General features: G+C 47.5%; 1 protein-coding gene across 3 annotated transcripts in view; it reads right to left on the minus strand.

Moving 5' to 3' along the window:
• Positions 1 to 540: 540 nt before the first annotated feature.
• LOC134354401 (ciliary microtubule inner protein 4) overlaps positions 541 to 27413 on the minus strand; it is a 40238-nt gene continuing 13365 nt past the window's right edge. The window contains exons 5-7 of one of the 3 annotated variants that reach the window (XM_063063397.1): positions 23269 to 23413; positions 20535 to 20645; positions 541 to 1306 (exon numbers count right to left, since the gene is read on the minus strand). In XM_063063397.1, the coding sequence (XP_062919467.1) occupies positions 1284 to 1306; positions 20535 to 20645; positions 23269 to 23413 (279 nt within the window). In that variant the 3' untranslated portion in view covers positions 541 to 1283. Of the gene's footprint in view, positions 1307 to 10690; positions 10806 to 19213; positions 19297 to 20534; positions 20646 to 23268; positions 23414 to 27413 lie in introns of those variants that run through there. The other 2 variants (XM_063063395.1, XM_063063396.1) reach the window with 2 other exon arrangements.

A 27413-nucleotide genomic window follows, 5' to 3' on the forward strand; every position in this document is an offset into this window, starting at 1 on the left:
CACAGTACATCTGTAGAAGGTTTTTGAGTGTTTTAGTTGACAAACCATATCTCCTCAAACTCCTGATGAAATATAGCACCATTGTGCCTTTATAGCTGCATTGGTGTTGGGACCAGGTTAGATCCTTAGAGATATTGACACCCAGGAACTTAAAGTAGCTCACTCTCTCCCCTTCTGATCCCTCTGTGAGGATTGCTTAGTGCTCCTCATCTAGCCTGTTCTGAAGTTTTCGTTCAGCTCTTTGGTCTTGCTGACATTGAGTGCAAGATTGTTGCTACGACACCACTCAACTAGCTGATACATCTCGCTCCTGTACGTCCTCTCGTCACCGTCTGAGATTCACTTAGGCAAAATATTACTAATGGACAGCATCACCATGCCAACATGTTCAGAGTCCAACGAGAGAAGTTGGATTAACCTGATAATTTTGTTTAGAATGGTTACATTTGTGATTGTTGATTTTTAGATTTAGATTAGATTAGATTATGAGGACACGCAGTCCTCTTTTATTGTCATTTAGTAATGCATGCATTAAGAAATGATACAATTTGTTCCTCCAGAATGATATCACAGAAACACAAGACAAACCAAGACTAAAAAAAAACTGACAAAAACCACATAATTATAACATATAGTTACAACAGTGCAAAGCAATACTGTAATTTGATGAAGAACAGACCATGGGCACGGTAAAAAAAAGTCTCAAAGTCTCTTGAAAGTCCCATCATCTCACGCAGATGGTAGAAGGGAGAAACTCTCCCTGCCATGAGCTTCCAGCACCGCAAACTTGCCGATGCAGCATCCTGGAAGCACCCGACCACAGTCCGACTCTGAGTCCGTCCGAAAACTTTGAGCCTCCGACCAGCTCTCCGACACCGAGCACCATCTCTGCCGAGCGCTTCGACCCCGGCCCTGGCAACAGGCAATAGGCAAAGCCGAGGATTTGGGGCCTTCCCCTCCGGAGATTCTCGATCGCACAGTAATAGCGGCAGCGAACCAGGCATTTCAGAAGTTTCTCCAGATGTTCCTCCGTGCTTCTCACATCCGTCTCCATCAAATCAGGATTGTGCACGGCCCCCTAGTTAACACATATGATATCATTTCGGAGCGGCCGCGTGCGCTGCGTCGCGCCGCCATCTTCTCCTCCCCTACAGTTTGATCTATCAGTTGGTTGCTACGGTTGGAAATGATGACACAATTTGAAGCGTTCGTGTAGACCAAACCCAGTCTGGCCATGGTGACTGTCCATCATGAAGCTGTGTCTGTGGCAGACTCCACCCAGATCATAGGAAGCGTAAAGAAACGGCTTGATAAAAAAATAGAGCCACATCTTACACAATCATCAAAACTCATCAACACCACTCCCTCTTTCTCCCTCTCCCTCCCTCTCTCTTTCTCTCCCCTTACTTCCCCCTCCTTCCCTCCTTCTCTCTTCCCCTCCCTCCCTTTCTCTCTCCCCTCCTTCCTTTTCTCTTTCCCTCCTTCTTTCTCCCTATACCTCTCCCCCCTCTCCTTCCCTCCCTCCCTCCCCCCCCTTTCTCCCTCACACATTCTCCTCACACTCTTGACCAACCGGTACTACAGCACTTATGTGAATAATTGCAACCTCTATCTTAGTTTCAACTTCAACATTGTCTGAAGCTCAGGCTCCATCTGATCAACTCCAGGCCAAACCTGCTCGAACTGCACACAAGCTCACTGTAGATGGATCACGGTGGTCTCACCAGCCTTCGTTCCCATCTGAATAAAAAACCAGTTGTATAATCCTCCCACCACAAACAGAGTCGAGCACAGCTGCAGAATATACAAGGTCGTCCCCTTAGAACAGAGATGAAGAGGAATTTCTTTAGCCAGAGGTTCACAAGAATTAACCCAGGAATGAAAGGGTTAATGCATGAGAAGTGTTTGATAGATCTGGGTCTGTACTCGCTGGAGTTTCGAAGAATGATGGGGGACCTCATTTGAACATTGAAAGGCCTCAACAGAGTGGATGAGGAGAGGATATTTCCAATAGTGGGAAAGTTTAGGACTAGAGCAGCGGTCCCCAACCACCGGGCCGCGGACCGGTACCGGGCTGCAAAGCATGTGCTACCGGGCCGCGAGGAAACGATATGAGTCAGCTGCACCTTTCCTCATTCCCTGTCACGCACTGTTGAACTTGAACATACGGTTGCCAACTGCTCCGTATTTGCCGGGACATCCCTTATATTGGGCTAAATTGGATTGTCCCATACGGGTCCGCCCTTGTCCCGTATTTCCCCCGCTAAGGTAGAGCGTTCCTATGAAACCTTTCGTGCCGAAATGGCGTAAAGCGAAGAAGTAATTACCATTAATTTATAGGGGAAAAATTTTTGAGCGTTCCCAGACCCAAAAAATAACCTAACAAATCATACCAAATAACACATAAAACTGAAAATAAATAACACTAACATATAGTAAAAGCAGGAATGATACGATAAATACACAGCCTATATAAAGTAGAAATAATGTATGTACAGTATAGTCGGGAAGATGAAGGCAAAGCCGATTTGTGGGGGGGAAAAAATCGGCACATACGTGGAAGCACACGTCACACAAGCGCACACAGGTGCCCGCACAAGGCTTCATGGTCATGGTAGTCTTTCCTGGGGTAAAGTGTCCCGGGATTTGACGGCTACTTTTGTCCCTTATTTGGGAGTGAGAAAGTTGGCAACACTAACTGTAAAAGACATGTTGAGGTGGGTTTAACCCTACTTGAAACCCCGCCGCCCCCCGGTCGGCCGGTCCGCAAGAATATTGTCAATATTAAACCGGTCTGCGGTGCAAAAGAGGTTGGGGACCCTTGGACTAGAGGGCACAGCCTCAGAATACAAGCACTTCTCTTTAGAACACAGATGAGGAAGGGCCAGTGTGGTGAACCTGCGGAATTCATTGAGGTGAACTCATTGGGTTTATTTAAAGTGGAGGTTAATAGGTTCTTGATTAGTAAGGGTGTCGAAGGTTATGGAGAGAGGGCCAGAGAATAGGATTGAGAAGGCTAATAAATCAGCCAGGATGGCTGGAGCACACTTGACGGGCTGAATAGCCTAATTCTGCTCCTGTGCCTTACGGTCTTATATAGTTTCAGCAAGCTTGCAACCTTTCCCCTTCCCTCCGAGAAAGGCTTCACCTACTAACCAGGGCCGTTGGATCCCAGCTGTCTCCTGTTTACAGCGGGGGCAAAGGCCGGTTGTAAAACTCCCAGAACATCTCGTCCTTCTTGTCGATGCAATTAGTGGTTATTTCACTTCCCGCTCTGCCGCCAGGCGCCACTGCCACCTTGGGCTTCGCGACAGGCCGCTTTGTCCTTGGGACGGTTGTCGGCAGCTTCGCAGTGACTTTCTTCGGCGCTTCGGGCTGCCCTGGCCGAGCCGTGGCTGCACGCCGGCGGGTCCGGGAGATGAACTCAGGCCAGTCCCTCGTTAGCTTCGGCTGCTCTTCCAGGTACACTTGGACAACCTCTGCTGGGCCAGCAACGTGTCAGTCCGGGCACCTTTAAACAGCAGAGAGGGCAGCGTGACCGAGGAATAGCGTCTATCCCTGTCATCAGCCAAGTTGGTTATGTACGTACGGAACAAGGGCAACAGAAGATCAAACGCTTTTACAGAGTTGTGCCAGCTACAGTACATCCTGGGCAACAAAATGATGGAGGAACTCAGCAGGCCAGGCAGCATCTATGGAGGGGAAAAAAGAGTCGGCGATTCAGGCCGAGACCCTTCATCGGGACTGGAACGGAAGGAGGAAGCAGCCAGTATGGAGGATGAGGGGAGGGGAAGGAGTGTAAGCTGGAAGGTGCGGGTCTGGGTGAGCACACAGCCAAAGAGTCAGGGGGCAGCAGAGATCACAGAGGGGGAGCAGAGAGAGGGGGTCCCATCGAGGTGAAGATTTAAACTCCTTCAGGGTAGCCATTCCTCGAAGAGTCTTCACAGTGGAGCAGCAAGTCATTAACATAAGAGATTTCTACAGCCCCCTCCCTTTCCAGTCCGTATGAAGGGCTGTCGACTGTTAATTCCCTTCGATCGATGCTGCCTGACCTGCTGAGTTCCTGCGGAATTTTGTGCGCGGTGCTCCAAATTTCCAGCGTCTCCTGTGTTTACAGCTTACAGCGCAGGAGCGACCGACCGGGCCCGCCGAGACGAGGACGTGCGCGCTCAAAAGCCCACAAAAATAGAGAGAAGGGGCCTTCCATGTATGACAGTCACAATCGATACGCACGTGATCCCGCATTCTCGTAACTGATCCAATACAGTTCACTGGCAAGGTGCCTCCTTGCCCAAGCTTTGCCCCCGTCGCCACAGTGACTTGTGGCTCGGAGGGCTCTTTGTCCGAGTCAGGAGGTTCTGGGTTCGAGTCCCACTCCAGAGGTTGGAGCTCAGAACGTGGTAGGCAGTCCGAAGGGTGTGCTACATCACCAAGAGGTAGTGTTTTTTTTTCATGTCTGGCTTAAGTCCGCACTCTCAAGTGGATGGTAAAGACTATGAAGTAGGACACTCCAGGTATGTTTGAAATGTGATCACCATTCCATCAGGGCCTCTACTTTCCTAGAAGTTTATGTACATTTGGCATGCCATCGCAAACTTTGACAAACTTCTACAGATGCCCAGTGAAGAGTATCCTGACTGTTTGGTATGGAAACACCAATGCCCAGGAATGAAGAAGACCACAAAAAGTGGTGGGTGCAGCCCAGTCCATCACGGGCAAAGCCCTCCCCATCATTGAGCACATTTACAAGGATCACTGCAACAAGAAAGCAGCCTCCATCATCAAGGACCCCCAGCAGCCAGGCCATGCTCTCTTCTCACTGCTGCCCTCAGGTAAGAGGGTACAGGAGCCCTCAGTTTCCACATGGCCAGGTTCAACAACAGTTTCATAGCTTCAGGATTTGGGGGAGTAGATTTAGGACGGAGATGAAGAGGAACGGTTTTTCCCAGAGAGTGGTGAATCTGTGGAACTCTCTGCGCAATGGAGGCTACTTCAGTAAATTTATTTAAGGCAAGGTTGGATAGATTTTTGCATAGTAGGAGAATTAAGGGTTATGTGGAAAACATAGAAACATGGAAAATAGGTGCAGGAGTAGGCCATTCGGCCCTTCGAGCCTGCACCACCATTCAGTATGATCATGGCTGATCATCCAACTCAGAACCCTGTACCTGCCTTCCCTCCATACCCCCGATCCCTTTAGCCACAAGGGCCATATCTAACTCCCTCTTAAATATAGCCAATGAACTGGCCTCAACTGTTTCCTGTGGCAGAGAATTCCATAGATTCACCACTCTCTGTGTGAAGAAGTTTTTCCTCATCTCGGTCCTAAAAGGCTTCCCCTTTATCCTCAAACTGTGACCCCTCGTTCTGGACTTCCCCAACATCGGGAACAATCTTCCTGCATCTAACCTGTCCAATCCCTTTAAGATTTTATACGTTTCAATAAGATCCCCCCTCAATCTTCTAAATTCCAGTGAGTATAAGCCTAGTTGATCCAGTCTTTCATCATATGAAAGTCCTGCCATCCCAGGAATCAATCTGGTGAACCTTCTTTGTACTCCCTCTATGGCACGAATGTCTTTCCTCAGATTAGGAGACCAAAACTGCACACAATACTCCAGGTGTGGTCTCACCAAGGCCTTGTACAACTGCAGTTCTACAACCTTGTACAACTGTACTCGAATCCTCTTGCTATAAATGCCAGCATACCATTCGCCTTTTTCACCGCCTGCTGTACCTGCATGCCCACTTTCAATGACTGGTGTACAATGACACCCAGGTCTCATTGCACCTCCCCTTCTCCTAATCAGCCACCAAAAAGATAATAATCTGTTTTCCTGTTCTTGCTAGGTGGAGATGAGTCCATGGTCAGATCAGCCATGATCTGATTGAATGGCGGAACAGGCTCGATGGGCCAGATGGCCGACTCCTGCTCCTATTTCTTGTGTTCAACCATTCGGGTCCTGTACTGGCATGGATAATTTCACTGACCATAACTCTAAACTCATTCTGCAAACTACAGACAACTCATGTTCTCAGTATTACATTTTTATTTGCACAGTTTATCTTCTTCGGTACATTGGTTCTTGTCAGTCTTTCGAAGTTCAAAGTAAATTTATTATCAAAGCACATATATATCACCCAATACAACCCTGAGACTCACTTTCTCATGGGCATTCACTTACAAGAAACACAATAGACTCAGTGAAAGACCGCATCCAACAGGACGGACGAACAACCAGAGTGCAAAAGACAACAAACTGCAAATACCAAAAGAAAGAAAAAAATGGAATAATAATAATTAAATAAGCAATAAATATCAAGAACATCAGATGAAGAGGCCTTGACAGTGTATAGTTTTTATCATAAATTCTAAGTTCTATTTTATTTCTTGATTCTCCTAAGCACCTGAAAGAAAATTAATCTCTATATGATGACAAATACACACTTTTGATAATAGATTTACTTTGACTTTAGTTTGATCCAGACAGCAGCACAGACCGAGTCAGAGCACAGAAACAGGCCCTTCGGCCCTACTCTTCCTTGCTGACCAAGGGGATGTAACCCATCTCTCCACTTTTGGCCCATATCGATTCCTGCCCTATTCCTCAGATGACACAAGGGGTGGTGGTATTGAGCATAGTGTAGAAGGTTGCCGTAGGTTACAGCGGGTCATGAACAGGGTGCAGAGCTGGGCTGACACGTGGCAGATGGAGATTAGTCCAGAAAACTGTAAAGCATCACTTTAGAAGGTTGATCTTGATGGCAGAGTACTGAGCTAATGACGGGATGCTCAGCAGCGTCGAGGATCTTGAGCTCCATGTCTACTGCGGTAGGAGAAGATGGCGGTGTGCCTGCGTGTGCGCAGCCTTCCGGTGAAAAATGATATCGCATCTGTTAAATAGGGGCCGTGGACAATTCTGATTTGATGGAGACAGATGTGAAAGCACAGAGGAACATCTGGAGAAATTTCTGAAACGCCGGTCACTGCTGTCGTTACTGTGTGGTCGTGAATCTTTCAGAGGGTAGGCCTCAAAATCCCCGGCCTTGCCTGCTTTTGGTGACCGAGAAAGAGGTCGAATCGCTCGGACAGAGATGGCGCTCAGTACTTGGTGTCAGAGAGCTGATCAGAGTTCGAAGTTTTCGGATGACTCAGAGTCGGACCGTGGTCGGCATGGCAGGGAGAGTTTTTTTTCCTTCTCCCGTCTGCGTGAGATGTAGGACATTTGAGAAACTTTGAACTTTTACTGTGCTCATGGACTTCTTCATCAAGTTATGGTATTGTTGCACTGTTGTAACTATATGTTATAATTATGTGGTTTTGTCAGTTATTTCAGTCTTGGTCTGTCCTGTGTTTTGTGATATCACAGCGGAGGAAATATTGTATCATTTCTTAATGCATGCATTACTAAATGACAATAAAAGAGGACTGCGTGTCTTCATAATCCTAGACCCGTCAAAGCTGCCCCATAAGCTGATGAAGGAGTATGGAGTATTCGCCCTCATTAGTTGGGTGAAGGAGTTCATGAGCTGTGAGTGAGGTAATGTTGCAGCTCTATAGAACTCTAGTTCTATGGGCACTAGCCTCCCCCCCACGAGGACACCTTCGAAGGTTCACTAATTCCTCTCCAGGCCTTGTGGTGCACTGGGCGGTGATCCTGCCATTTCTTCAGCATTTGCCCGTGGTTTTTTTACGAGACCGAGTTGTTAGCTCGGTGCTCAACCCAGCACGGCTGGAAAGCGTGCAAGGAGCCGGCCGGATTTGAACCTGGGACCACTCACCTCGAAGTCTGGTGCAGATGCCACTACACCACCTGCGACACATCTTCTGAATAATGAAGACTACCTCACTATTTTTTTTGCTCTCTTTTCTCACAACTTATTTAAACTTTTGTACATACTTTGTAATATATAGTACAGTACTTTTACATAAAGTATATTTTATTGCGCTTTCCTGCTGCTGCAAAACGACAAATTTCACGACATTTGTCAGTGATAATAAACTTGATTCTGAATACTCCCAAGTGGGTAGGGGTAGGCTAGGGCCAAATTAGTGAGTTGCTTGGCGACTCAAAAGAACAGAGGGCCTGTTCTGCGCTGTATCTGGAAATAAAATTTTTTAAATATAAAATAAAAATGTGGTCCGACCAGGGTTTTCTGGAGTTGCAACTTTATCGCGAGGCTCTTGAACTCAGTCTGCTGACTAACGAAGGCCAACACACCGTACAGTATCACCCCATCAACTTGCATGGCATCTTTGAGGGATCTGTGAACTTGGGATAGATAGTGCAAAAAGAGAGGAGAAAAATGTAGTGTTCATGGGTCCACTCAGAAATCTGATGCTGGAGGGGGAAAAGCTGGTCCTGAGTCATTAAGTGTGTGCCTTCAGGTTCCATACCTCCTCCTTGGTGGTAGCAATGAGAAGAGGGCATGTACTGGGTGATGGGTGGTCACGAATGGTGGACGTATCTTTTAGAGGCATCGCCTTTTGAGGGTGCCCTCGATGCTGGGGAGGCTAGTGCCCGTGATGGAGCTGGCGAGTTTACAACTTTCTGCAGCTTTTTCTGACCCTGTGAATTGATTCCCCCCCCCCACCCCATACCAGATGGTGATGCAGCCAGTCAAAATGCTCTCCACGGTACATCTGTAGAAATTTGCGAGTGTTTTTGGTGACATACCGAATCTCTTCAAGCTCCTAATGAAGTATAGCCCCCTGCCTTTGTAATTGCATTGATATGTCGGGGCCAGGGTAGACCTTGTTAACGTTGACAGCCAGGAACTTGAAACTGCTCACTCTTAATACTCCTGATCCCTCGATGAGGGTGGCTGTGTCTTCCCTCAACTTCGCCTTCCTGAAGTCCACAATCAATCCCTCGGTCTTACTGCCGTAAAGTACAAGGTTATTGCAGCACCACTCAACCAGCTGATCTATCTCCCTCCTGTGTGCCTCCTGCTAAACAATCAAACGTCTTCTTGGAACAGAGAAGAAATTTAGCCACAAGACGTGGTGAGCTTTTGGAATACTCTTCCCTCCAGGGCAGCTGATGCCCGGCTGCTTCACACTTAAAGACAAAACTATTGATTTTTAGGTACTGTGGGAGTGATGCTATTACAGCTCAGGGTGTCAGAGTTCAATTCTGAGTAAGCAAGTTTGTATGATCCTTCTCCTGTGGGTGTGGATTTCCTCCAGGTGCTCTGGTTTCCTCCCATAGACCAAAGATGTAATGGTTGGTAGGTTAATTGGTCGTAAATTGTCCAGTGATTAGGCTAGGGTTAAATTGACAGGTTGATTCCATGAAATTGAAAGGCCTATACCGTGCTGTATCTCTAAATAAATAATTTTTTAAATATACAATCTGATTGTGTCTCCAGCAATATCCTTTCCACCTAGTCTTTGTCTATGGATAACTTGTCATAAACTTATTTTGTATTTCTATTTTCCTGTAAATGCCTACAAGATGCTGAATCACAAGGTAGTGTATGGTAGTAATAATGTACTTTGATTATAAAGTCTCGGACCGAGGGAACAGCCTCAGAATAGAAGGACATCTCTTTAAAACAGAAACCAAGAATAATTTCTTTAGCCTGAGTGTAGTGAATCTGTGGAATTCATTGCCACAAACACCAAAGTTATAGGGTATATTTAAAGTGACTTGGACAGGTTGGGTGAGTGGGCAGATGAATGGCAGATGCAGTTTAATGTGGATAAATGTGAGGTTATCCACTTTGGTGGCAAGAACAGGAAGGCAGATTACTATCTGAATGGTGTCAAGTTAGGAAAAGGGGAAGTACAACGAGATCTAGGTGTCCTTGTTCATCAGTCACTGAAAGTAAGCATGCAGGTACAGCAGGCTGTGAAGAAAGCTAATGGCATGTTGGCCTTCATAACAAGGGGAATTGAGTATAGGAGCAAAGAGGTCCTTCTGCAGCTGTACAGGGCCCTGGTGAGACCACATCCGGAGTATTGTGTACAGTTTTGGTCTCCAAATTTGAGGAAGGACATTCTTGCTATTGAGGGAGTGCAGCATAGGTTCACGAGGTTAATTCCTGGGATGGCGGGACTGTCATATATTGAAAGATTGGAGCGACTGGGGTTGTATACACTGGAATTTAGAAGGATGAGAGGGGATCTGATTGAAACATATAAGATTATTAAGGGATTGGACACACTAGAGGCAGGAAACATGTTCCCGATGTTGGAGGAGTCCAGAACCAGAGGCCACAGTTTAAGAATGAGGAGTAGAGAATTTAGAACAGAGTTGAGGAAAAACTTTTTCACACAGAGGGTTGTGGTTCTGTGGAATGCTCTGCCTCAGAAGGCAGTGGAGGCCAATTCTCTGGATTCTTTCAAAAAAGAGTTAGATAGAGCTCTTAAAGATAGCGGAGTGAAGGGATACGGGGAGAAGGCAGGAACAGGGTACTGATTGTGGATGATCAGCCATGATCACAGTGAATGGCGGTGCTGGCTCGAAGGGCCGAATGGCCTACTCCTGCACCTATTGTCTATAAGTGGAGGTTAATAGGTGGTTTATTAGTAAGGGCAAAGGTTACAGGGAGCAGACAGAGAATGGGGTTGAGAGAGACAATAATTTTGCCGTGATGGAATGGAGGAAAAGTCTCAATGAGCCAAATAGGCTAATTTTGCTCTTATGTCTTATAAATTTACTTTGAGCTAAAGACAAGAGAGTGATTTTATTTCACTGTTTTACATCCTCAGTCGCTCTAGGACTTCTCCACTCTTTTCTCCATCTCCCCTAACGCTTTCTTGACTCTCTGGTGAATGATGTTCATCTGAACCCAGTGACCTAAAAGACGACAGATAACTTTGCTAATATCAGGGTGCAAACTCGGAATCAAATCATCTTATCCTAACTTAACGACCAGCCCCCCCCCCGGCCCGGTTATGTGAGGGTTCCGTTTCGGAGGACGTTCCCCCGTAAGCCAATTGCTTTGCAAGTTGGAAACACTGATTTTCTAGACCTACCTATATTGTACTGTCCTGTACACACTTGCTGTAACCGTTCATTGCGTTGAATAAATAACACTACTCATAATTAAGTGATACGAGAGACCGCAGATGCAGAAATCAGGGACGTCATACAGAGCACTGGAAGAATTCGACTGTCTATTTCCTTCCACGGATGCTGCCTGACCTGCTGAGTTTCTCCAGCATTTTCTGTGTTGCTGCCCATAATTCAGCTAATTGAATTTATGCCTTGCTGAATACCATTAAAAATGTTTATTTTTTATTATTACTAGATTGCAAAAATACAGAATTTGTGTGAAGTCTGGTTCCCATAAATTCAGGCCATTCATCACCCAGGGAGCTGCTTCCATCAAGGACATATGTACAGAAAAGGGCCAGTAACATCAGGAAGGATCCCACCCACCCTGCTCGTGGACTGTTTGTCCCACTCCCATCAGGGACAAGGCTATGTAGCATCCATGCCAGGACCAGCACAGCTCAGAGTTGTACATGGTGACATATATATACTTTGATAATAAATTTACTTTGTACTTGGAAAAACAGCAGGCGGATCAACACCTCCACCCACTAACTCCACCACTACTTCATTATTTTCTGTCAGTCACCTTATATACAGCCTAGAATCACTTTATGAACATACGATCTATGTATATAAACTATCTTATGTATTTATACAACCCTGAGATTACAGGCATTCATAACAGACATCCCACCTCTCCTGGAAGTTCCGGGAGTCTCCTGCATATGAATAGTGGCTCCCTGATGCCCGCAGATTATACACAATATCACGGAAATCAATTTTTTTGAGAGCGAGCGCGAGAGTGAGAGAGAGAGCAAGAGAGAGCGCGAGAGCGACCACGAGAGAGAGTGCACGCGTGAAAGAGAGCGAGAGCAGGCAAGCGAGCGAGAGCGCTTGAGAGCGTGCGAGCGACTACGAGCGACCACGAGAGAGAGAGGGCGCGCGAGCGAGACCGCGCCATGGCAGAGTGTTCCAAAAAAATATAAAACGTACGTCACCCCAGACTACACTAAAGTGTACCCCTGCCTAACAGGGGTCAAAAATAATGACAGTGTTGCTCACTGCACTGTTTGCAACAGTGACTTTTCTATTGTCCATGGTGGGTTAAGACTGTAAAAGACATGTTGAGGTGAGTTTATCAGGTGTCATTCGTTCATTAGCATAGCTAACGTTATTTAAACTATCTGGCCAGCTGCTCAGGAACTACTCTATTGCAGACATCCCACCTCTCCCGGAAAGTGATGGGACTACCTCCCTGAAATGAGTTTTTGCAGGGTGGGATGTCTGTCATAGTAAATCCAAGAAACAATAGAATCGGTGAAAGACGGCACCCAACAGGACGGACAAACAACTGATGTGCAAAGGACAACAAACTGAGCAAATACAAAAGAAATAACAATAAATAGATAAGCAATGAATATCGAGAACATTAGATAAAGAGTTATTGAAATTGACTCCACAGGTTCGGTGATGGGGTGAGTGAAGTTAATCTCACTGGCTCAGGAGCCTGATGTTTGAGGGGTAATGACTGTTCCTGAACCTAATGGTGGGTCCTGAGGCTCCTGTATCTTCTTCACGATGACAGAAGTGAAAAGAGAACACGGTCTGGGTGGTGGGGGTCACTAACGATGGACGCTGCTTCCCCGTGACAACGCTTCCTGTAGATGTGCCCAATGGCGGGAAGGACTTTACCCGTGATGGACTGGGCCGTATCCACTACACTTTGTAGGACTTTCCATTCAAAGGCATTGGTGTTTCCATACCAGGCCATGATGCAACCAGTCAATACACTCTCCGCCACACATCCATAGAAATTTGTCAAAGTTTTAGATGTCATTCTGATTCGCCGCAAACTCCTAAGGAAGTAGACGTGCTGATGTGTTTCCTTCGTAATTGCTCGAACATCCTCTGAAGTGATAACACCGAGTTATCTGAAGTGGCTGACCCTCTCCACCTCTGATAGGGACTGGCTCATGGACCTCTGGTTTCCTCTTCCTGAAGTCAGTAATCAGCTCCTGGTCTTGCTCACATTGAATGAGAGGTTATTGTGGCACCACTCAGCCAGATTTTCAATCTCCCTGACACTTTCTGTAGATACGGCCTGCTGACTCTTCTTTACTTCCCTTCACGTAGTGTAGAATGCTTACACCTCTAAGGAAGGGCATTCGGCCCATCAGATCTTTGCTGAAACGATCTTTTTCCCCTACAGGTTCTGATTTGATTCTCTGGAATCTCCTCTTCTTTTCCCCTCCATGGGATTTAAGTTGGCCTGGAAACGATCCTGGTGAGGTTGTAACAGTCCTGCACCTTGAATGTTCCTCACCCTGTTCGTCCCCCTCACCCCACCCCTCACGATAGAGGAGACCAGAAGCCTGTCCTTAAGGAGAGAGGAAAAACAGGAGCAGGTCTGTGATTGGGGGAACTGATTAAATAACAAAACGTTCTAGATATAGGGTCTTGACCCAAAGTGTTGACGCTCCCTCTGTCTCCACGGAAGCTGCTCGACTTTGAGTCCCTCCTGCAGTTTGTGGAGTCTGCCTTTCACCTCGAGTTTATACTTTCTGCAAGGACACTGGCAGCTTCCAAGTTCTTACAGAGAGAGAAAGGGAGAAGCTACTTGATGGACAGCTGGTAGTCGGCACGGTGAATTCCAGCTTTACCATCGGGCAGCACAGCAGCGTAGCAGTTAGCACAATGCCTTACAGTAGCCAGACCGGGGCTCAATTCCCGCTGGTGTCTGCAGGGACACCCGTGACCACGTACGTTTCGTCTGGGTCCTCCGGTTCTCCCACATTCCAAAGACGTACGGGTTAGTAAGTTGTGGACATGCTGTGCTGGTGCTGGCAGTGTGGTGACACTCGCAGGCTGCCCCCTACGATAATCCTCGTTGATCTGATTTGACACAAATGACACCTTTCACTGTATTTTTCGAGTGTTGGCGTGTGGCCAAGTGGTTAAGGCGTTCGTCTAGTGTCTTGAAGGTCGCTAGCTTGAGCCTTGGCTGAGGCAGCGTGTTGTGTCCTTGAGCAAGGCACTTAATCACACATTGCTCTGGAACGACACTGGTGCCAAGCTGTATGGGTCCTAATGCCCTTCCCTTGGACAACATCGGTGGCGTGGAGAGGGGAGACTTGCAGCATGGGCAACTGCTGGTCTTCCATAAAACCTTGCCTAGGCCTGTGCCCTGGAAACCTTCCAAGGCGCAAATCCATGAGACTAACGGATGCCTATTATGTGTGACAAATAAAACCAATCTCATCTCATCTACAGCCTTGTATCTCTGCTCCAGCTACGAGTGTCCACTAGAGGGAGCAAATACTGCACGGTGTCCAGAACACACATTGGTCGCTCTTTTAACTTACCGTTCGCTTTATTGCTGGAGTTCCTCTAGCACTTTGTGTAGCAGTTTATTTATTTGTTTGTGTTTGTTGATTTACTTATGCGTCTATTTATGAGAGAGAGAGAAAGAGAAAGAAAAAATAGAAAGAGAAAGAAACAGAGGAAGAACACACAACTATAAACGCATAAGGCATCTTATAAGCGTAGATTGATTGTGTGTCCATAAAGTGACACCAGGCTGTAAGGCTGTACGCAGTGACAGTGAGAGTAGGAATGCGATGAGGTGGAGGATAAATGCGTGGCTGAGGGATTGGAGCAGGGGGCAGGAATTCAGATTTCCGGATCATTGGGACCTCTTTTGGGGCAGGAGAGACCTGTACAAAAAGGACGGGTTGCACTTGAATCCCAGGGGGATCAATATCCTGGAGGGAGGTTTGTTAAAGCCGTTGGGGAGAGTTTAAACTAGGATTGCTGGGGGGTGGGAACCGAACTGAAGAGACTGGGGAAGAGGAGGTTGGCTCACAAATAGAGAAAGCTTGGAGACAGTGTGAGAGGGAGGATAGGCAGGTGATAGAGAAGGAACACGCTCAGACCGATGGTTTGAGATGTGTCTATTTTAATGCAAGGAGTATTATGAACAAAGCGGATGAACTTAGAGTGTGAATCAGTACTTGGAGCTATGATGTTGTGGCCATTACAGAGACTTGGATGGCTCAGAGGCAGGAATGGTTACTTCAAGCGCCAGGCTTTAGATGTTTCAGAAAGGACAGGGAGGGAGGCAAAAGAGGTGGGGGCATGGCACTGTTGATCAGAGATAGTGTCACGGCTGCAGAAAAGGGGGATGCCATGGAGGGGTTGTCTCTGTGGGTGGAAGTTAGGAACAGGAAGGGGTCAATAACTCCACGGAGTGTTTTTTATAGACAACCCAATAGTAACAGGGACATCGAGGAGCAGATAAGGAGACAGATTCTGGAAAGGTGTAATAATAACAGGGTTGCCGTGGTGGGAGAGTTTAATTTCCCAAATATCGATTGGCATGTCCCTAGAGCAAGGGGTTTAGATGGGGTGGAGTTTGTTAGGTGTATTCAGGAAGGTTTCTTGACACAATATGTAGATAAGCCTACAAGAGGAGAGGTTGTACTTGATCTGGTATTGGGGAATGAACCTGGTCAGGTGTCAGGTCTCTCAGTGGGAAAGCATTTTGGAGACAGTGATCACAATTCTATCTCCTTTACCATAGCATTGGAGAGGGATAGGAACAGACAAGTTAGGGAAATGTTTAATTGGAGTAAGGGGAAATATGAGGCTATCAGACAGGAACTTGGAAGCATAAATTGGGAACAGATGTTCTCGGGGAAACATACGGAAGAAATGTGGCAAATGTTCAGGGGATATTTGCGTGGAGTTCTGTATAGGTACGTTCCAATGAGACGGAAAGGATGGTAGGGTACAGGAACTGTGGTGTACAAAGGCTGTTGTAAATCTAGTCAAGAAAAGAGCTTACAAAAGGTTCAGAAAACTTGGTAATGATAGAGATCTAGAAGATTATAAGGCTAGCAGGAAGGAGCTTAAGAAAGAAATTAGGAGAGTCAGAAGGGGCCATGACAAGGCCTTGGCGGACAGGATTAAGGAAAACCACAAGACATTCTACAAGTATGTGAAGAGCAAGAGGATAAGACATGAGAGAATAGGACCAATCAAGTGTGACAGTGGGAAAGTGTCTATGGAACCGGAGGAGATGGCAGAGGTACTTATTGAATACTTTGCTTCAGTATTCACTACAGAAAAGGATCTTGGCGATTGTAGGGATGACTTACAGCGGACTGAAAAGCTTGAGCATGTAGATATCAAGAAAGAGGATGTGCTGGAGCTTTTGAAAAGCAAGTTGGATAATCACTGAGACTGGACAAGATGTGGGAGGCGAGGGAGGAGATTGCTGAACCTCTGGTGATGATCTTTGCATCATCAGTAGGGACGGGAGAGGTTCCAGAGGGTTGCGGATATTGATCCCTTATACAAGAAAGGGAGTAGAGATTGCCCAGGAAATTATAGGCCAGTGAGTCTTATTTAAGTGGTTGGTAACTTGATGGAGAAGATCCTGAGAGGCAGGATTTATGAACATTTGGAGAGGTATAATATGATTAGGAATAGGCAACATAGCTTTGTGAAAAGCAGGTCGTGCCTTTGAGCCTGATTGAATTTTCTGAGGATGTGACTAAACACATTGATGAAGGTAGAGCAGTAGGTGTAGTGTATATGGATTTCAGCAAGACATTTGACAAGGTACCCATGCAAGGCTTATTGAGAAAGTGAGGCATGGGATCCAAGGGGACATTGCTTTGTGGATACAGAATTGCCTTGCCCACAGAAGGCAAAGAGTTGTTGTAGAAGGGTCATATTCTGCATGGAGGTCGGTCACCAGTGGTGTGCCTCAGGAGGCTGGATGAACTCAGCAGGTCAGGCAGCATCAGTCAGAAACGATGAGTCGACGTTTTGGGCCGGAACCCTTCGTCAGGACTGAAGAATGAAAGATGGGGAAGGGAAGAATGCCTGTACCGTCAGTTGATAGACCAGTAATTTGAAAGACAAAGGGGTGGGGGAGGGGAAGCATTGACGTCATAGCCCTGAAAACAATGGGTGGTAGAAGAAGGAGGCGGAACCATGAGGGAGCTGGGGGAGGGGGTAGAGTGAAATAGGGATAGAGGAAGGGAGGGGGAGGGAATTACTGGAAGTTGGAGAATTCTATGTCCATACCAAGGGGCTGGAGACTACCTAGACGGTATATGAGGTGTTGCTCCTCCAACCTGAGTTTAGCCTCATCATGGCAGTAGAGGAGGCCATGTATGGACATATCTGAATGGGAATGGGAAGCAGAGTTGAAGTGGGTGGCTACTGGGAGATCCTGTCTGTTGTGGCGGACGGAGTGGAGGTGCTCGATGAAGCGGTCCCCCAGTCTGCGTCGGGTTTCACCGATGTAGAGGAGGCCGCACCGGGAGCACCGGATGCAATAGATGACCCCAACAGACTCACAAGTGAAGTATTGCCTCACCTGGAAGGACTGTTTGGGGCCCTGAATGGTGGCAAGAGAGGAGGTGTAGGGACAGGTGTAGCACTTACGCTTACAGGGATAAGTGCCGGGTGGGAGATCCATGGGGATAGACGTGTGGACCAGGGAGTCGCGGAGGGACCGATCCCTGCGGAAGGCTGAGAGGGGTGGAGAGGGAAAGATGTGCGTAGTGATGGGGTCCTGTTGAAGGTGGTGGAAGTTGCGGAGGATAATGTGTTGGATCCGGAGGCTGGTGGGGTGGTAGGTGAGGACAAGGGGAACTCTGTCCCTGTTGTGGTGGCAGGAGGATGAGGTGAGGGCCGAAGTGCGGAAATGGAGGAGATGCGGGTGAGGGCATCATTGATGACAGCAGAAGGGAAACCACGATCCTTAAAGAAAGAGGACACTTGAGATGTCCTGGAACGGAAAACCTCATCCTGGGAGCAGATGCAGCGGAGACGGAGGAACTGGGAATAGGGAATGGCATTTTTGCATGTGGTGGGGTGGGAAAAGGTATAGTCGAGGTAGTTATGAGAGCCAGTGGGCTTGTAGAAGATGTCAGTGGACAGTCTGTCTCCAGAGATGGAGACCGAGACATCGAGAAAGGGGAGGGAAGTGTCCGAGGTGTAGCTATGGGAACTCGCATGGGACCCAGCTACGCCTGCCTCTTCGTTGGTTATGTGGAACAGTCTGTGCTCCAAACCTGTTCTGGTACTGCTCCCCAACTTTTCCTTCGGTACATTGGCGACTACATTGGTGCTGCTTCCTGCACCCATGCTGAGCTCGTCAATTTCATTGACTTTACCTCAAACTTCCATCCAGCTCTCAAATTCACTTACTCTATCTCGGACACTTCTGTCCCTTTTCGGCCCTCACCCCATCCTCCCGCCACCACAACAGGGACAGAGCTCCCCTTGTCCTTACCTACCACCCCACCAGCCTCCGGATCCAACACATTATCCTCCACAACTTCCGCCACCTTCAACAGGACCCACCACTAAGCACATCTTTCCCTCTCCACCCCTCTCCGCCTTCCACAGGGATCGATCCCTCCGCGACTCCCTTATCCACACGTCCCTCCCCACGGATCTCCCACCCGGCACTTATCCCTGTAAGCGTAAGTGCTACACCTGTCCCTACACCTCCTCTCTTGCCACCATTCAGGACCCCAAACAGTCCTTCCAGGTGAGGCAACACTTCACTTGTGAGTCTGTTGGGGTCATCTATTGCATCCGGTGCTCCCGGTGCGGCCTCCTCTACATCGGTGAAACCCGACGCAGATTGGGGGACCGCTTCGTCAAACACCTCCACTCCGTCCGCCACAACAGACAGGATCTCCCAGTAGCCACCCACTTCAACTCTGCTTCCCATTCCCATTCAGATATGTCCATACATGGCCTCCTCTACTGCCATGATGAGGCTAAACTCAGGTTGGAGGAGCAACACCTCATATACCGTCTAGGTAGTCTCCAACCCCTTGGTATGAACACAGAATTCTCCAACTTCCGGTAATTCCCTCCCCCTCCCTTCCTCTATCCCTATTTCACTCTACCCCCTCCCCCAGCTCCCTCATGGTTCCGCCTCCTCCTTCTACCACCCATTGTTTTCAGGGCTATGACGTTAATGCTTCCTCTCCCCCACCCCTTTGCCTTTCAAATTACTGGTCCTTCAACTGAAGCTACAAGCATTCTTCAAATCCTTCCCCATGTTTCATTCTTCAGTCCTGATGAAGGGTTCCGGCCCGAAACGTCGACTCATCGTTTCTGACTGATGCTGCCCGACCTGCTGAGTTCATCCAGCGTACTGAAAGTGTTGTTTTGATCTTTTACAGCATCTGCAAATTATTTTGTGTGCCTCAGGAATCTGTTCTGGAACCCCCTATTCTTCGTGATTTTTGTAAGTGACCTGGATGAAGAGTGGAGGAATAGGTTAGTAAATCTGCTGATGACACAAAGGTTGGAGGTGTTGTGGATAGTGTGGAGGGCTGTCAGAGGTTACAGCGGGACATTGATAGGATGCAAAACTGGGCTGAGAAGTGGCAGATGGAGTTCAACCCAGATAAGTGTGAAGTGGTTCATTTTGGTAGGTCAAATATGATGGGTGAATATAGTATTAATGGTAAGACTCTTGGCAGTGCGGAGGATCAGAGGGATCTTGGGGTCCGAGTCTATAGGACACTCAAAGCTGCTATGCACGTTGACTCTGTGGTTAAGAAGGAATATGGTGTATTGGCCTTCATCAATTGTGGGATTGAGTTTAGGAGCCGAGAGGTAATGTTGCGGCTATATAGGACCCTGGTCAGACCTCACTTGGAGTACTGTGCTCAATTCTGGTTGCCTCACTATAGGAAGGATGTGGAAACCATAGAAAGGGTGCAGAGGAGATTTACAAGGATGTTGCCCGGATTGGGGAGCATGCCTTATGAGAATAGGTTGAGTGAACTCGGCCTTTTCTCCTTGGAGCGACGGAGGATGAGAGGTAACATGATAGAGGTGTATAAGATGATGAGAGGCATTGATCGTGTGGATAGTCAGAGGCTTTTACCCAGGGCTGAAATGGCTAGCACGAGAGGGCACAGATTTAAGGTGCTTGGAAGCAGGTAGACAGGAGATGCCAGGGTAATTTTTTTGTTAAGCACAGAGAGTGGTGAGTGCGTGGAATGGGCTGCCAGTGATGGTGTGGAGGTGGATACGATAGGGTCTTTTTGATAGATAGATATACTTTATTAATCCCGAGGGAAATTTGGTAATTTTAAGAGACTCCTGGACAGGTACATGGAGCTTAGCAAAATAGAGGGCTATGGGTAACCCTAGGTAAATTTCTAAGGTAAGGACATGTTGGGCACAGCTTTGTGGGCCGAAGGGACTGTATTGTGCTGTAGGTCTTCTATGTCTCTATAAGGCGACTGACAGGAAATAATAAAGTAATGGTGGGGTTAGTGGGTGGAGGTGAGGATCGGGGGCTGAAGAAAACTGGTGCCTTTAATTGGCTTCAGGAGGGGATGAGGAATTCTCATCGACAAGGAGAAAAGAAGATCGTTTCACCCTCCCCCTCACATCAGCTTTTCTCTGTCCGTTCCTCAGAGAGGTAACGAGCCAGGAGAGACACACACGGACAGGGAGGAATACGAGGTCACACCATACCCAGATCATCGGTGGTCCTGCCGTGCCAGTGTTCCAGATCCCGTCTGAAGCGGTCGACCACTTCCTGCGTGTAGGTGGACTGCGCCTCGCTTTTCCATCTGCTCGAGAGACCTAACGTCAGGACAACAGAGCACCCACCTGTCAGATTCCGCTCTGTCCCGAACTCTGTCCAGTACTTCAGGGGAGCCTGAGGGGAAACCCCCTCACTCGGGGGGTGGTGACGGTGCGGAACGGGCTGCCGGCGCAGATGGTAGGTGCGAGTCCGATTACAGGATTTAAGAGAAGTTTGGATAGGTACGTGGATGGAGGGGATTTGGAGAGCTGTGTTCCCGATGCAGGTCGATGGAGGTGGGCAGAATAATAGTAGACACAGACTAGAGGGGCCGATGGGCCTCTTTCTGCGCTTTAGTATTCTCAAGGAATCTGTGACTCTATTACAAAGTCTCCAAAATTAACATGATTTGAAAAGCTGGCTCTGTTATTGGAGTCAAACTGGACACACTAGAGGCTGTGGTAGAACAAAGGACCCTACGGAAAATCCTGGCAATCCTGGACAATGTTTCCCACCCTCTGCATGCCACCTTGGCTGAATAGGGGAGCAATTTTAGTCATAGACTAAGACAACTGCACTGCTCCAAAGAGCACTATATGAGGTCATTCTTACCCTCAGCCATTAGGCTCTATAATGAGTCAATTAATAGCCGGGGAAGTGATGACCCCCTCCTGTTAGAGTGTTTATGGTAAATTATTTTTTATTCTTTGTACTTCTCTTCTAATATTTATATCTGTGCACTTGTAATGCTAATGTGACACAGTAATTTCCTTCGGGATCAATAAAGTATCTATCTACCTACCTACCTATGTCCGGCCTGGACTGGCCTGTCTAATGCTGATGTTAGGTTTTGTGAAACGACAACTCTTCTTGTTTCCACACTGACCTGCTGAGTGTTCCCCCTTCTCTGTCTAAATTTCACCTTTTCACCGCCAGCGACATTTAAATGCTACATAATTACAAATTATGGTCAATATTCCTGGTTTTAAGTGTGCTGCTTTGTCTGTCATATCCAACGAGAGCACGTGGGTTTCCTCCGGGAGGATAATTGGTCACTGTAAATTGTCCCGCAGTTAGGACCGGTCAGGTGTGGGGTGGCGTGGCTCGTTATGCACTTTAAATTTAAAGGCATCCATTAGTCTTGCGAGACCATGGATCTGCGCCTGGAAAGTCTTCACTCTCCAGGGCACAGGCCTGGGCAAGGTTGTTTGGAAGACCAGCAGTTGCCCATGCTGCAAGTCTCCCCTCTCCACGACACCAATGTTGTCCAAGGGAAGGGCATGAGGACCCATACAGCTTGGCACCAGTGTCGTCGCAGAGCACTGTGTGGTTAAGTGCCTTGCTCAAGGACACAACATGTTGCCTCGGCTGGGGCTCGAACTCACGACCTTCAGGTCACTAGTCTAATGCCTTAACCACTTGGCCACGTGCCCAACACTATGCACTTTATCCCTAAATAAATACATGGTTGCCCGTCGTGTCGGAAGACGACAGGAAACCCGTGCGGGGGAATTTTTAAAGTGGAAAAGCTTTTGCACTGGGGAAGTTCCACTCTCTCAGCCTCAGAAGTCCGGGTCCACTAGTACAAACAGTCATCCCAAACCGGGATCTTCCCCGGCCACAGTGGATGACCGTGACTTCCTCTGTGTGTCGTCGCGCCCTTCGCTCTCCACGGAGCGTTGGAGCGCCACCTTCCTGGCCGTGGGATCTCACTGTAGTTCACATCCACCCATCCCGCCAGAGCTGACTTTGTGGTTTTAAGTACCCGATCTGATATAACAGCTTACGTACTCGGAATCGATTAACTACCAACAAAATACCTCCCGCGGGGACATAAGGATATAGGAACATTCCTGTAGACATAGGTACGTCCTACCCCATTCCACTGCCATACGATGAGCTGCAAGAATAATTGCACAGGTGGCACCATTAGCGCAAAGCTTTACAGTGCCAGCGACAAGGGTTCAATTTCCGCCGGCATCGAAAAGGAGTTTCAAGCACCACACATAAAAGTTGCTGGTGAACGCAGCAGGCCAGGCAGCATCTATAGGAAGAGGTACAGTCGACGTTTTGGACCGGGACCCTTCGTCAGGACTAACTGAAGGAAGAGTTAGTAAGAGATTTGAAAGTGGGAGGGGGAGGGGGAGATCCGAAATGATAGGAGAAGACAGGAGGGGGAGGGATGGAGATATATATATATAAAATAAATAAGTAACGGATGGGATACGAGGGGGAGGTGGGGCATTAGCGGAAGTTTGAGAAGTCGATGTTCATGCCATCAGGTTGGAGGCTACGCAGATGGAATATAAGGTGTTGTTCCTCCAACCTGAGTGTGGCTTCATCTTGACAGTAGAGGGGACCGTGGATAGACATATCAGAATGGGAATGGGACGTGGAATTAAAACGTGTGGCCACTGGGAGATCCTGCTTTCTCTGGCGGACAAAGCGTATAAGGAGTTTGTACGTTCTCCCCACGATCGCGTGGGTTTGCACCGGGCACTCCAGACTCTTTCACGGTCCAATGACCTACAGGTTTTGGTACAAGTTAGTAGGTTAATTGGTCATTGTAAGTTGTCCCACGATTCGTCTGGGGTTAAATCGGGGGTTGCTGGGCAGTGTGGCTCAAAGAGCTGTTTTCACGCAGTATCACGATAGATAAATAAATAAGTAAATGGGCAGTACCTGGGAAGATGTTACATCGTAGTGGGTAACCTATCTTTTCATACATGTCTGCCTCGTCAGTGATGCTCTCCTGCGCCTCTGCTGTCGTGTCCTTGGAATCCAAATCCCTTGCGGGAAATTCCTTCTGATTCAAGAACTCCTTAACCTTCAGGGAGGCAATGTTAAAAAGCAGATCAGGATGGACATAGGGCAAGCCAAGAGGATTTATGTCCTCTTCGATTTGTTCCGTAAAGCATGAGACAATGTGGGGTTCTGCTCCATAGATATCATGTAACTCCCTTACCTCACAGAGTACAACAGCACAGAAGCAGGCCCTTCAGCCCATCTAGTCCATGCCAAACTGTTGCCCTCCATATCCCTCCCATCCATGAACTTCTCTTAAATGTTGTTCATCACCTGGGCTGGCAGCTTGTCCCACACCCTCACCACCCTCTGAGTGAAGAAGTTTCCCCTCAGGTTCCCCTTAAATATTTCACCTTTTGCCCTTAACCTATGACCTCAAGTTCTAGTCTCACCCAACCACAGTGGAAAAACCCTGTCTGCATTTACCTCCCCATCATTTTGTATACCCCATGTCAAATCTCCCCTCATTCTCCTACTCTCCAGGGAATGAATCCTAACCTATTCAACCTTTCCCAGGCCATCAAGTCCCAGGAACATAGTTGTATGTTTTCTCTTCACGGACTGCGTATCTGAGACTATTAAGCCAAGAGTGCCCCTTAGCGACACTTCCATTCCCGTGGGACGGAAGCGCTCAGCACGGCCTGTGAGCTCAGTGCAGTGCAGAATTCCATGGGGTACTTATGGAATTCTTGCTTTTATCAGTCGAGACATTGAGTTCAAAAGTCAGGAGGTTATGTCGTAACTTTATAAAACTCTGGTGAGGCCACATCTGGAGGATTGTGCTCATTTCTGGTCGCCCCACTGTAGGAAGGATGTTGAGGCTTTGGAGAGGGTGCAGAAGAGATTTACCGGGATGCTGCCTGGATTAGAGGTCACATGCTACCACAAGAGGCTGGGCAAACTTGGGTTGTTTTCTCTGGACTGCCAGAGGCTGAGGGGAGATCTGATAGATGTCTATAAGATTATGAAAGGCATAGATAGAGTAGACAGAGAGTATCTGTTTCCCGGGGTTGAAATATCTAATACCAGGGGGCATGCACTGAAGGTGAGAAAGGGTAGAGTCAGAGGGGATGTGAGGGGTAAGTTTTTACTCAAAGAGTGCTGGATACCTGGATTACGCTGCCTGGTATGGCAGTAGGGGCAAATATATTAGAGGATTTTCAAGAGACGTTTGGAAAGGCATATGAATGTATGGAAGATGGAGGGATATGGACCTGGTGTAGGTAGGAGGGATTAGAGTTTGGGTGTTTTGGATTTGCTTTTTAGCTGGGTCAGCACAACATTGTGGGCTGAATGGCCTGTTCCTGCGCTGTACTGTTCTATGTTCTTACAGCACCAGCTTCGGGTGTGCGTTTAGCAGGGTTGAGCCCACAGCTGCCAGCTCAGGGCTGGGAGCCTATGGTTAGGGATACTGTGGATTCCGGTTAACCAGGGCAGCCACCTATTTGGGACAACTCTGAAAGAACAAAAGCCAATCGTGAAAATAGTCAGGATTCTCTTTTGTCTATTTGGGACACTATGCCGTTTTCAAATGTTTTTATTGTGAAGCAACATCAGCTTAACCACAACTGACAATGTCCTAAAAGTACAATGCTTCTTTTTCTAAAAACGCAAACAACAGGAATTCTGCAGATGCTGGAAATTCAAGCAACATACATCAAAGTTGCTGGTGAACGCAGCAGGCCAGGCAGCATCTCTAGGAAGAGGTACAGTCGACGTTTCAGGCCGAGACCCTTCGTCAGGACTAACTGAAGGAAGAGTGAGTAAGGGATTTGAAAGTGGAAGGGGGAGGGAGAGATCCAAAATGATAGGAGAAGACAGGAGGGGGAGGGATAGAGCCAAGAGCTGGACAGGTGATAGGCAAAAGGGATACGAGAGGATCATGGGACAGGAGGTTCGGGAAGAAAGACAAGGAGGGGGGGGACCCAGAGGATGGGCAAGAGGTATATTTAGAGGGACAGAGGGAGAAAAAGGAGAGTGAGAGAAAGAATGTGTGTATAAAAATAAGTAACAGATGGGGTACGAGGGGGAGGTGGGGCATTAGCGGAAGTTAGAGAAGTCGATGTTCATGCCATCAGGTTGGAGGCTACCCAGATGGAATATAAGGTGTTGTTCCTCCAACCTGAGTGTGGCTTCATCTTTACAGTAGAGGAGGCCATGGATAGACATATCAGAATGGGAATGGGATGTGGAATTAAAATGTGTGGCCACTGGGAGATCCTGCTTTCTCTGGCGGACAGAGCATAGGTGTTCAGCAAAGTGGTCTCCCAGTCTGCGTCGGGTCTCGCCAATATATAAAAGGCCACATTGGGAGCACCGGACGCAGTATATCACCCCAGCCGACTCAGAGGTGAAGTGTTGCCTCACCTGGAAGGACTGTTTGGGGCTTACACTTCCTCCCTTACCACCATTCAGGGCCCCAAACAGTCCTTCCAGGTGAGGCAACACTTCACCTCTGAGTCAGCTGGGGTGATATACTGCGTCCGGTGCTCCCAATGTGGCCTTTTATATATTGACGAGTTCTCATTGGAGGATCAGAGGTGGAAAGGATTATCAACTATAAAATCGTAGGTGTCATCGTTTCAGAGGAGCTGTCCCAGGCCCAGCAAGCAAGTGCCATTACAAAGAAAGCACGGCAGCCCCTCTGCTTCATTAGGAGTTTGCAGAGATTTAGCATGACATCTACAACTTTGACAAACTTCTCTAGATGTGTGTTGGAGAGTATACTGACTGGTTGCAACATGGTCTGGCATGGTCTCTATTTCCTGAGGAGAGTGAGGTCCTTTAACATCTGCCGGACGATGCTGAGAATGTTCTACGAGTCTGTGGTGGCCAGTGCTATCATGTTTGCTGTTGTGTGCTGGGGCAGCAGGCTGAGGGTAGCAGACACCAACAGAATCAACAAACTCATTCGTAAGGCCAGTGATGTTGTGGGGATGGAACTGGACTCTCTGAAGGTGGTGTCTGAAAAGAGGATGCTGTCCAAGTTGCATGCCATCTTGGACAATGTCTCCCATCCACTACATAATGTACTGGGTGGGCACAGGAGTACATTCAGCCAGAGACTCATTCCACCGAGATGCAACACAGAGCGTCATAGGAAGTCATTCCTGCCTGTGGCCATCAAACTTTGCAACTCCTCCCTTGGAGGGTCAGACACCCTGAGCCAATAGGCTGGTCCTGGACTTATTTCCTGGCGTAATTTACATATTACTATTTAACTATTTATGGTTTTGTTACTATTTAATTATTTATGGTGCAACTGTAACGAAAACCAATTTCCCCCAGGATCAATAAAGTATGACTCTACTATACTATGAAAAACACCAATGCCCCCTTGAGTGAAAATCCTACAAAAGGTAGTGGATACGGCCCAGTTCACAGGTAAAGCCCTCCCAACCACTGAGCACATCTACGTGAAATGCTGTCACAGGAAGGCAGCGTCCATCTTCAGATTCTTCATCTTCAGGTTCTCTTCTCACTGCTGCCATCAGGTAGAAGCTCCTGGAGCCTCAGGACTCACACCACCAGGTTCAAGAACTGTTTCTACCCCTCAACCATCAGGCTCTTGAACCAAAGGGGATAACTTCACTCAACTTCACTCACCCCATCATTAAAATGTTCCTACGGCCAATGGACTCAGTTTCAAGGACTCTTCATCTCATGTTCATGATATTTATTGCTTATTTATTTACTATTAGTTCTTTTTTGTGATGGTCTTTCATTGATTCTGTTATGGTTATTATTCTATAGATGTATTGAGTATGCCCAGAAGAAAATGAATCTCAGGGTTGATAAATGGTGATACATATGTACTTTGATAATAAATTTACTTTGAACTTAATTGGGACGGGAGACTGTTGCCAAACAGGTTCTAACTATCGTCAGTCACACACACTGTGTGGCCATTACACACTACAGCAGACTTAGAGTGAACAGTTTTTAAATAGCATCAGTTGTGTGTGCTTGCGTTCAAAACGCACTGAATTTTGTCACTGGTTGTTGGCAAGAAATAAGCAGTA

The sequence above is a fragment of the Mobula hypostoma genome, chromosome 11 (assembly GCF_963921235.1).
Source record: "Mobula hypostoma chromosome 11, sMobHyp1.1, whole genome shotgun sequence".
Classification (NCBI taxonomy): Eukaryota; Metazoa; Chordata; class Chondrichthyes; order Myliobatiformes; family Myliobatidae; genus Mobula; species Mobula hypostoma.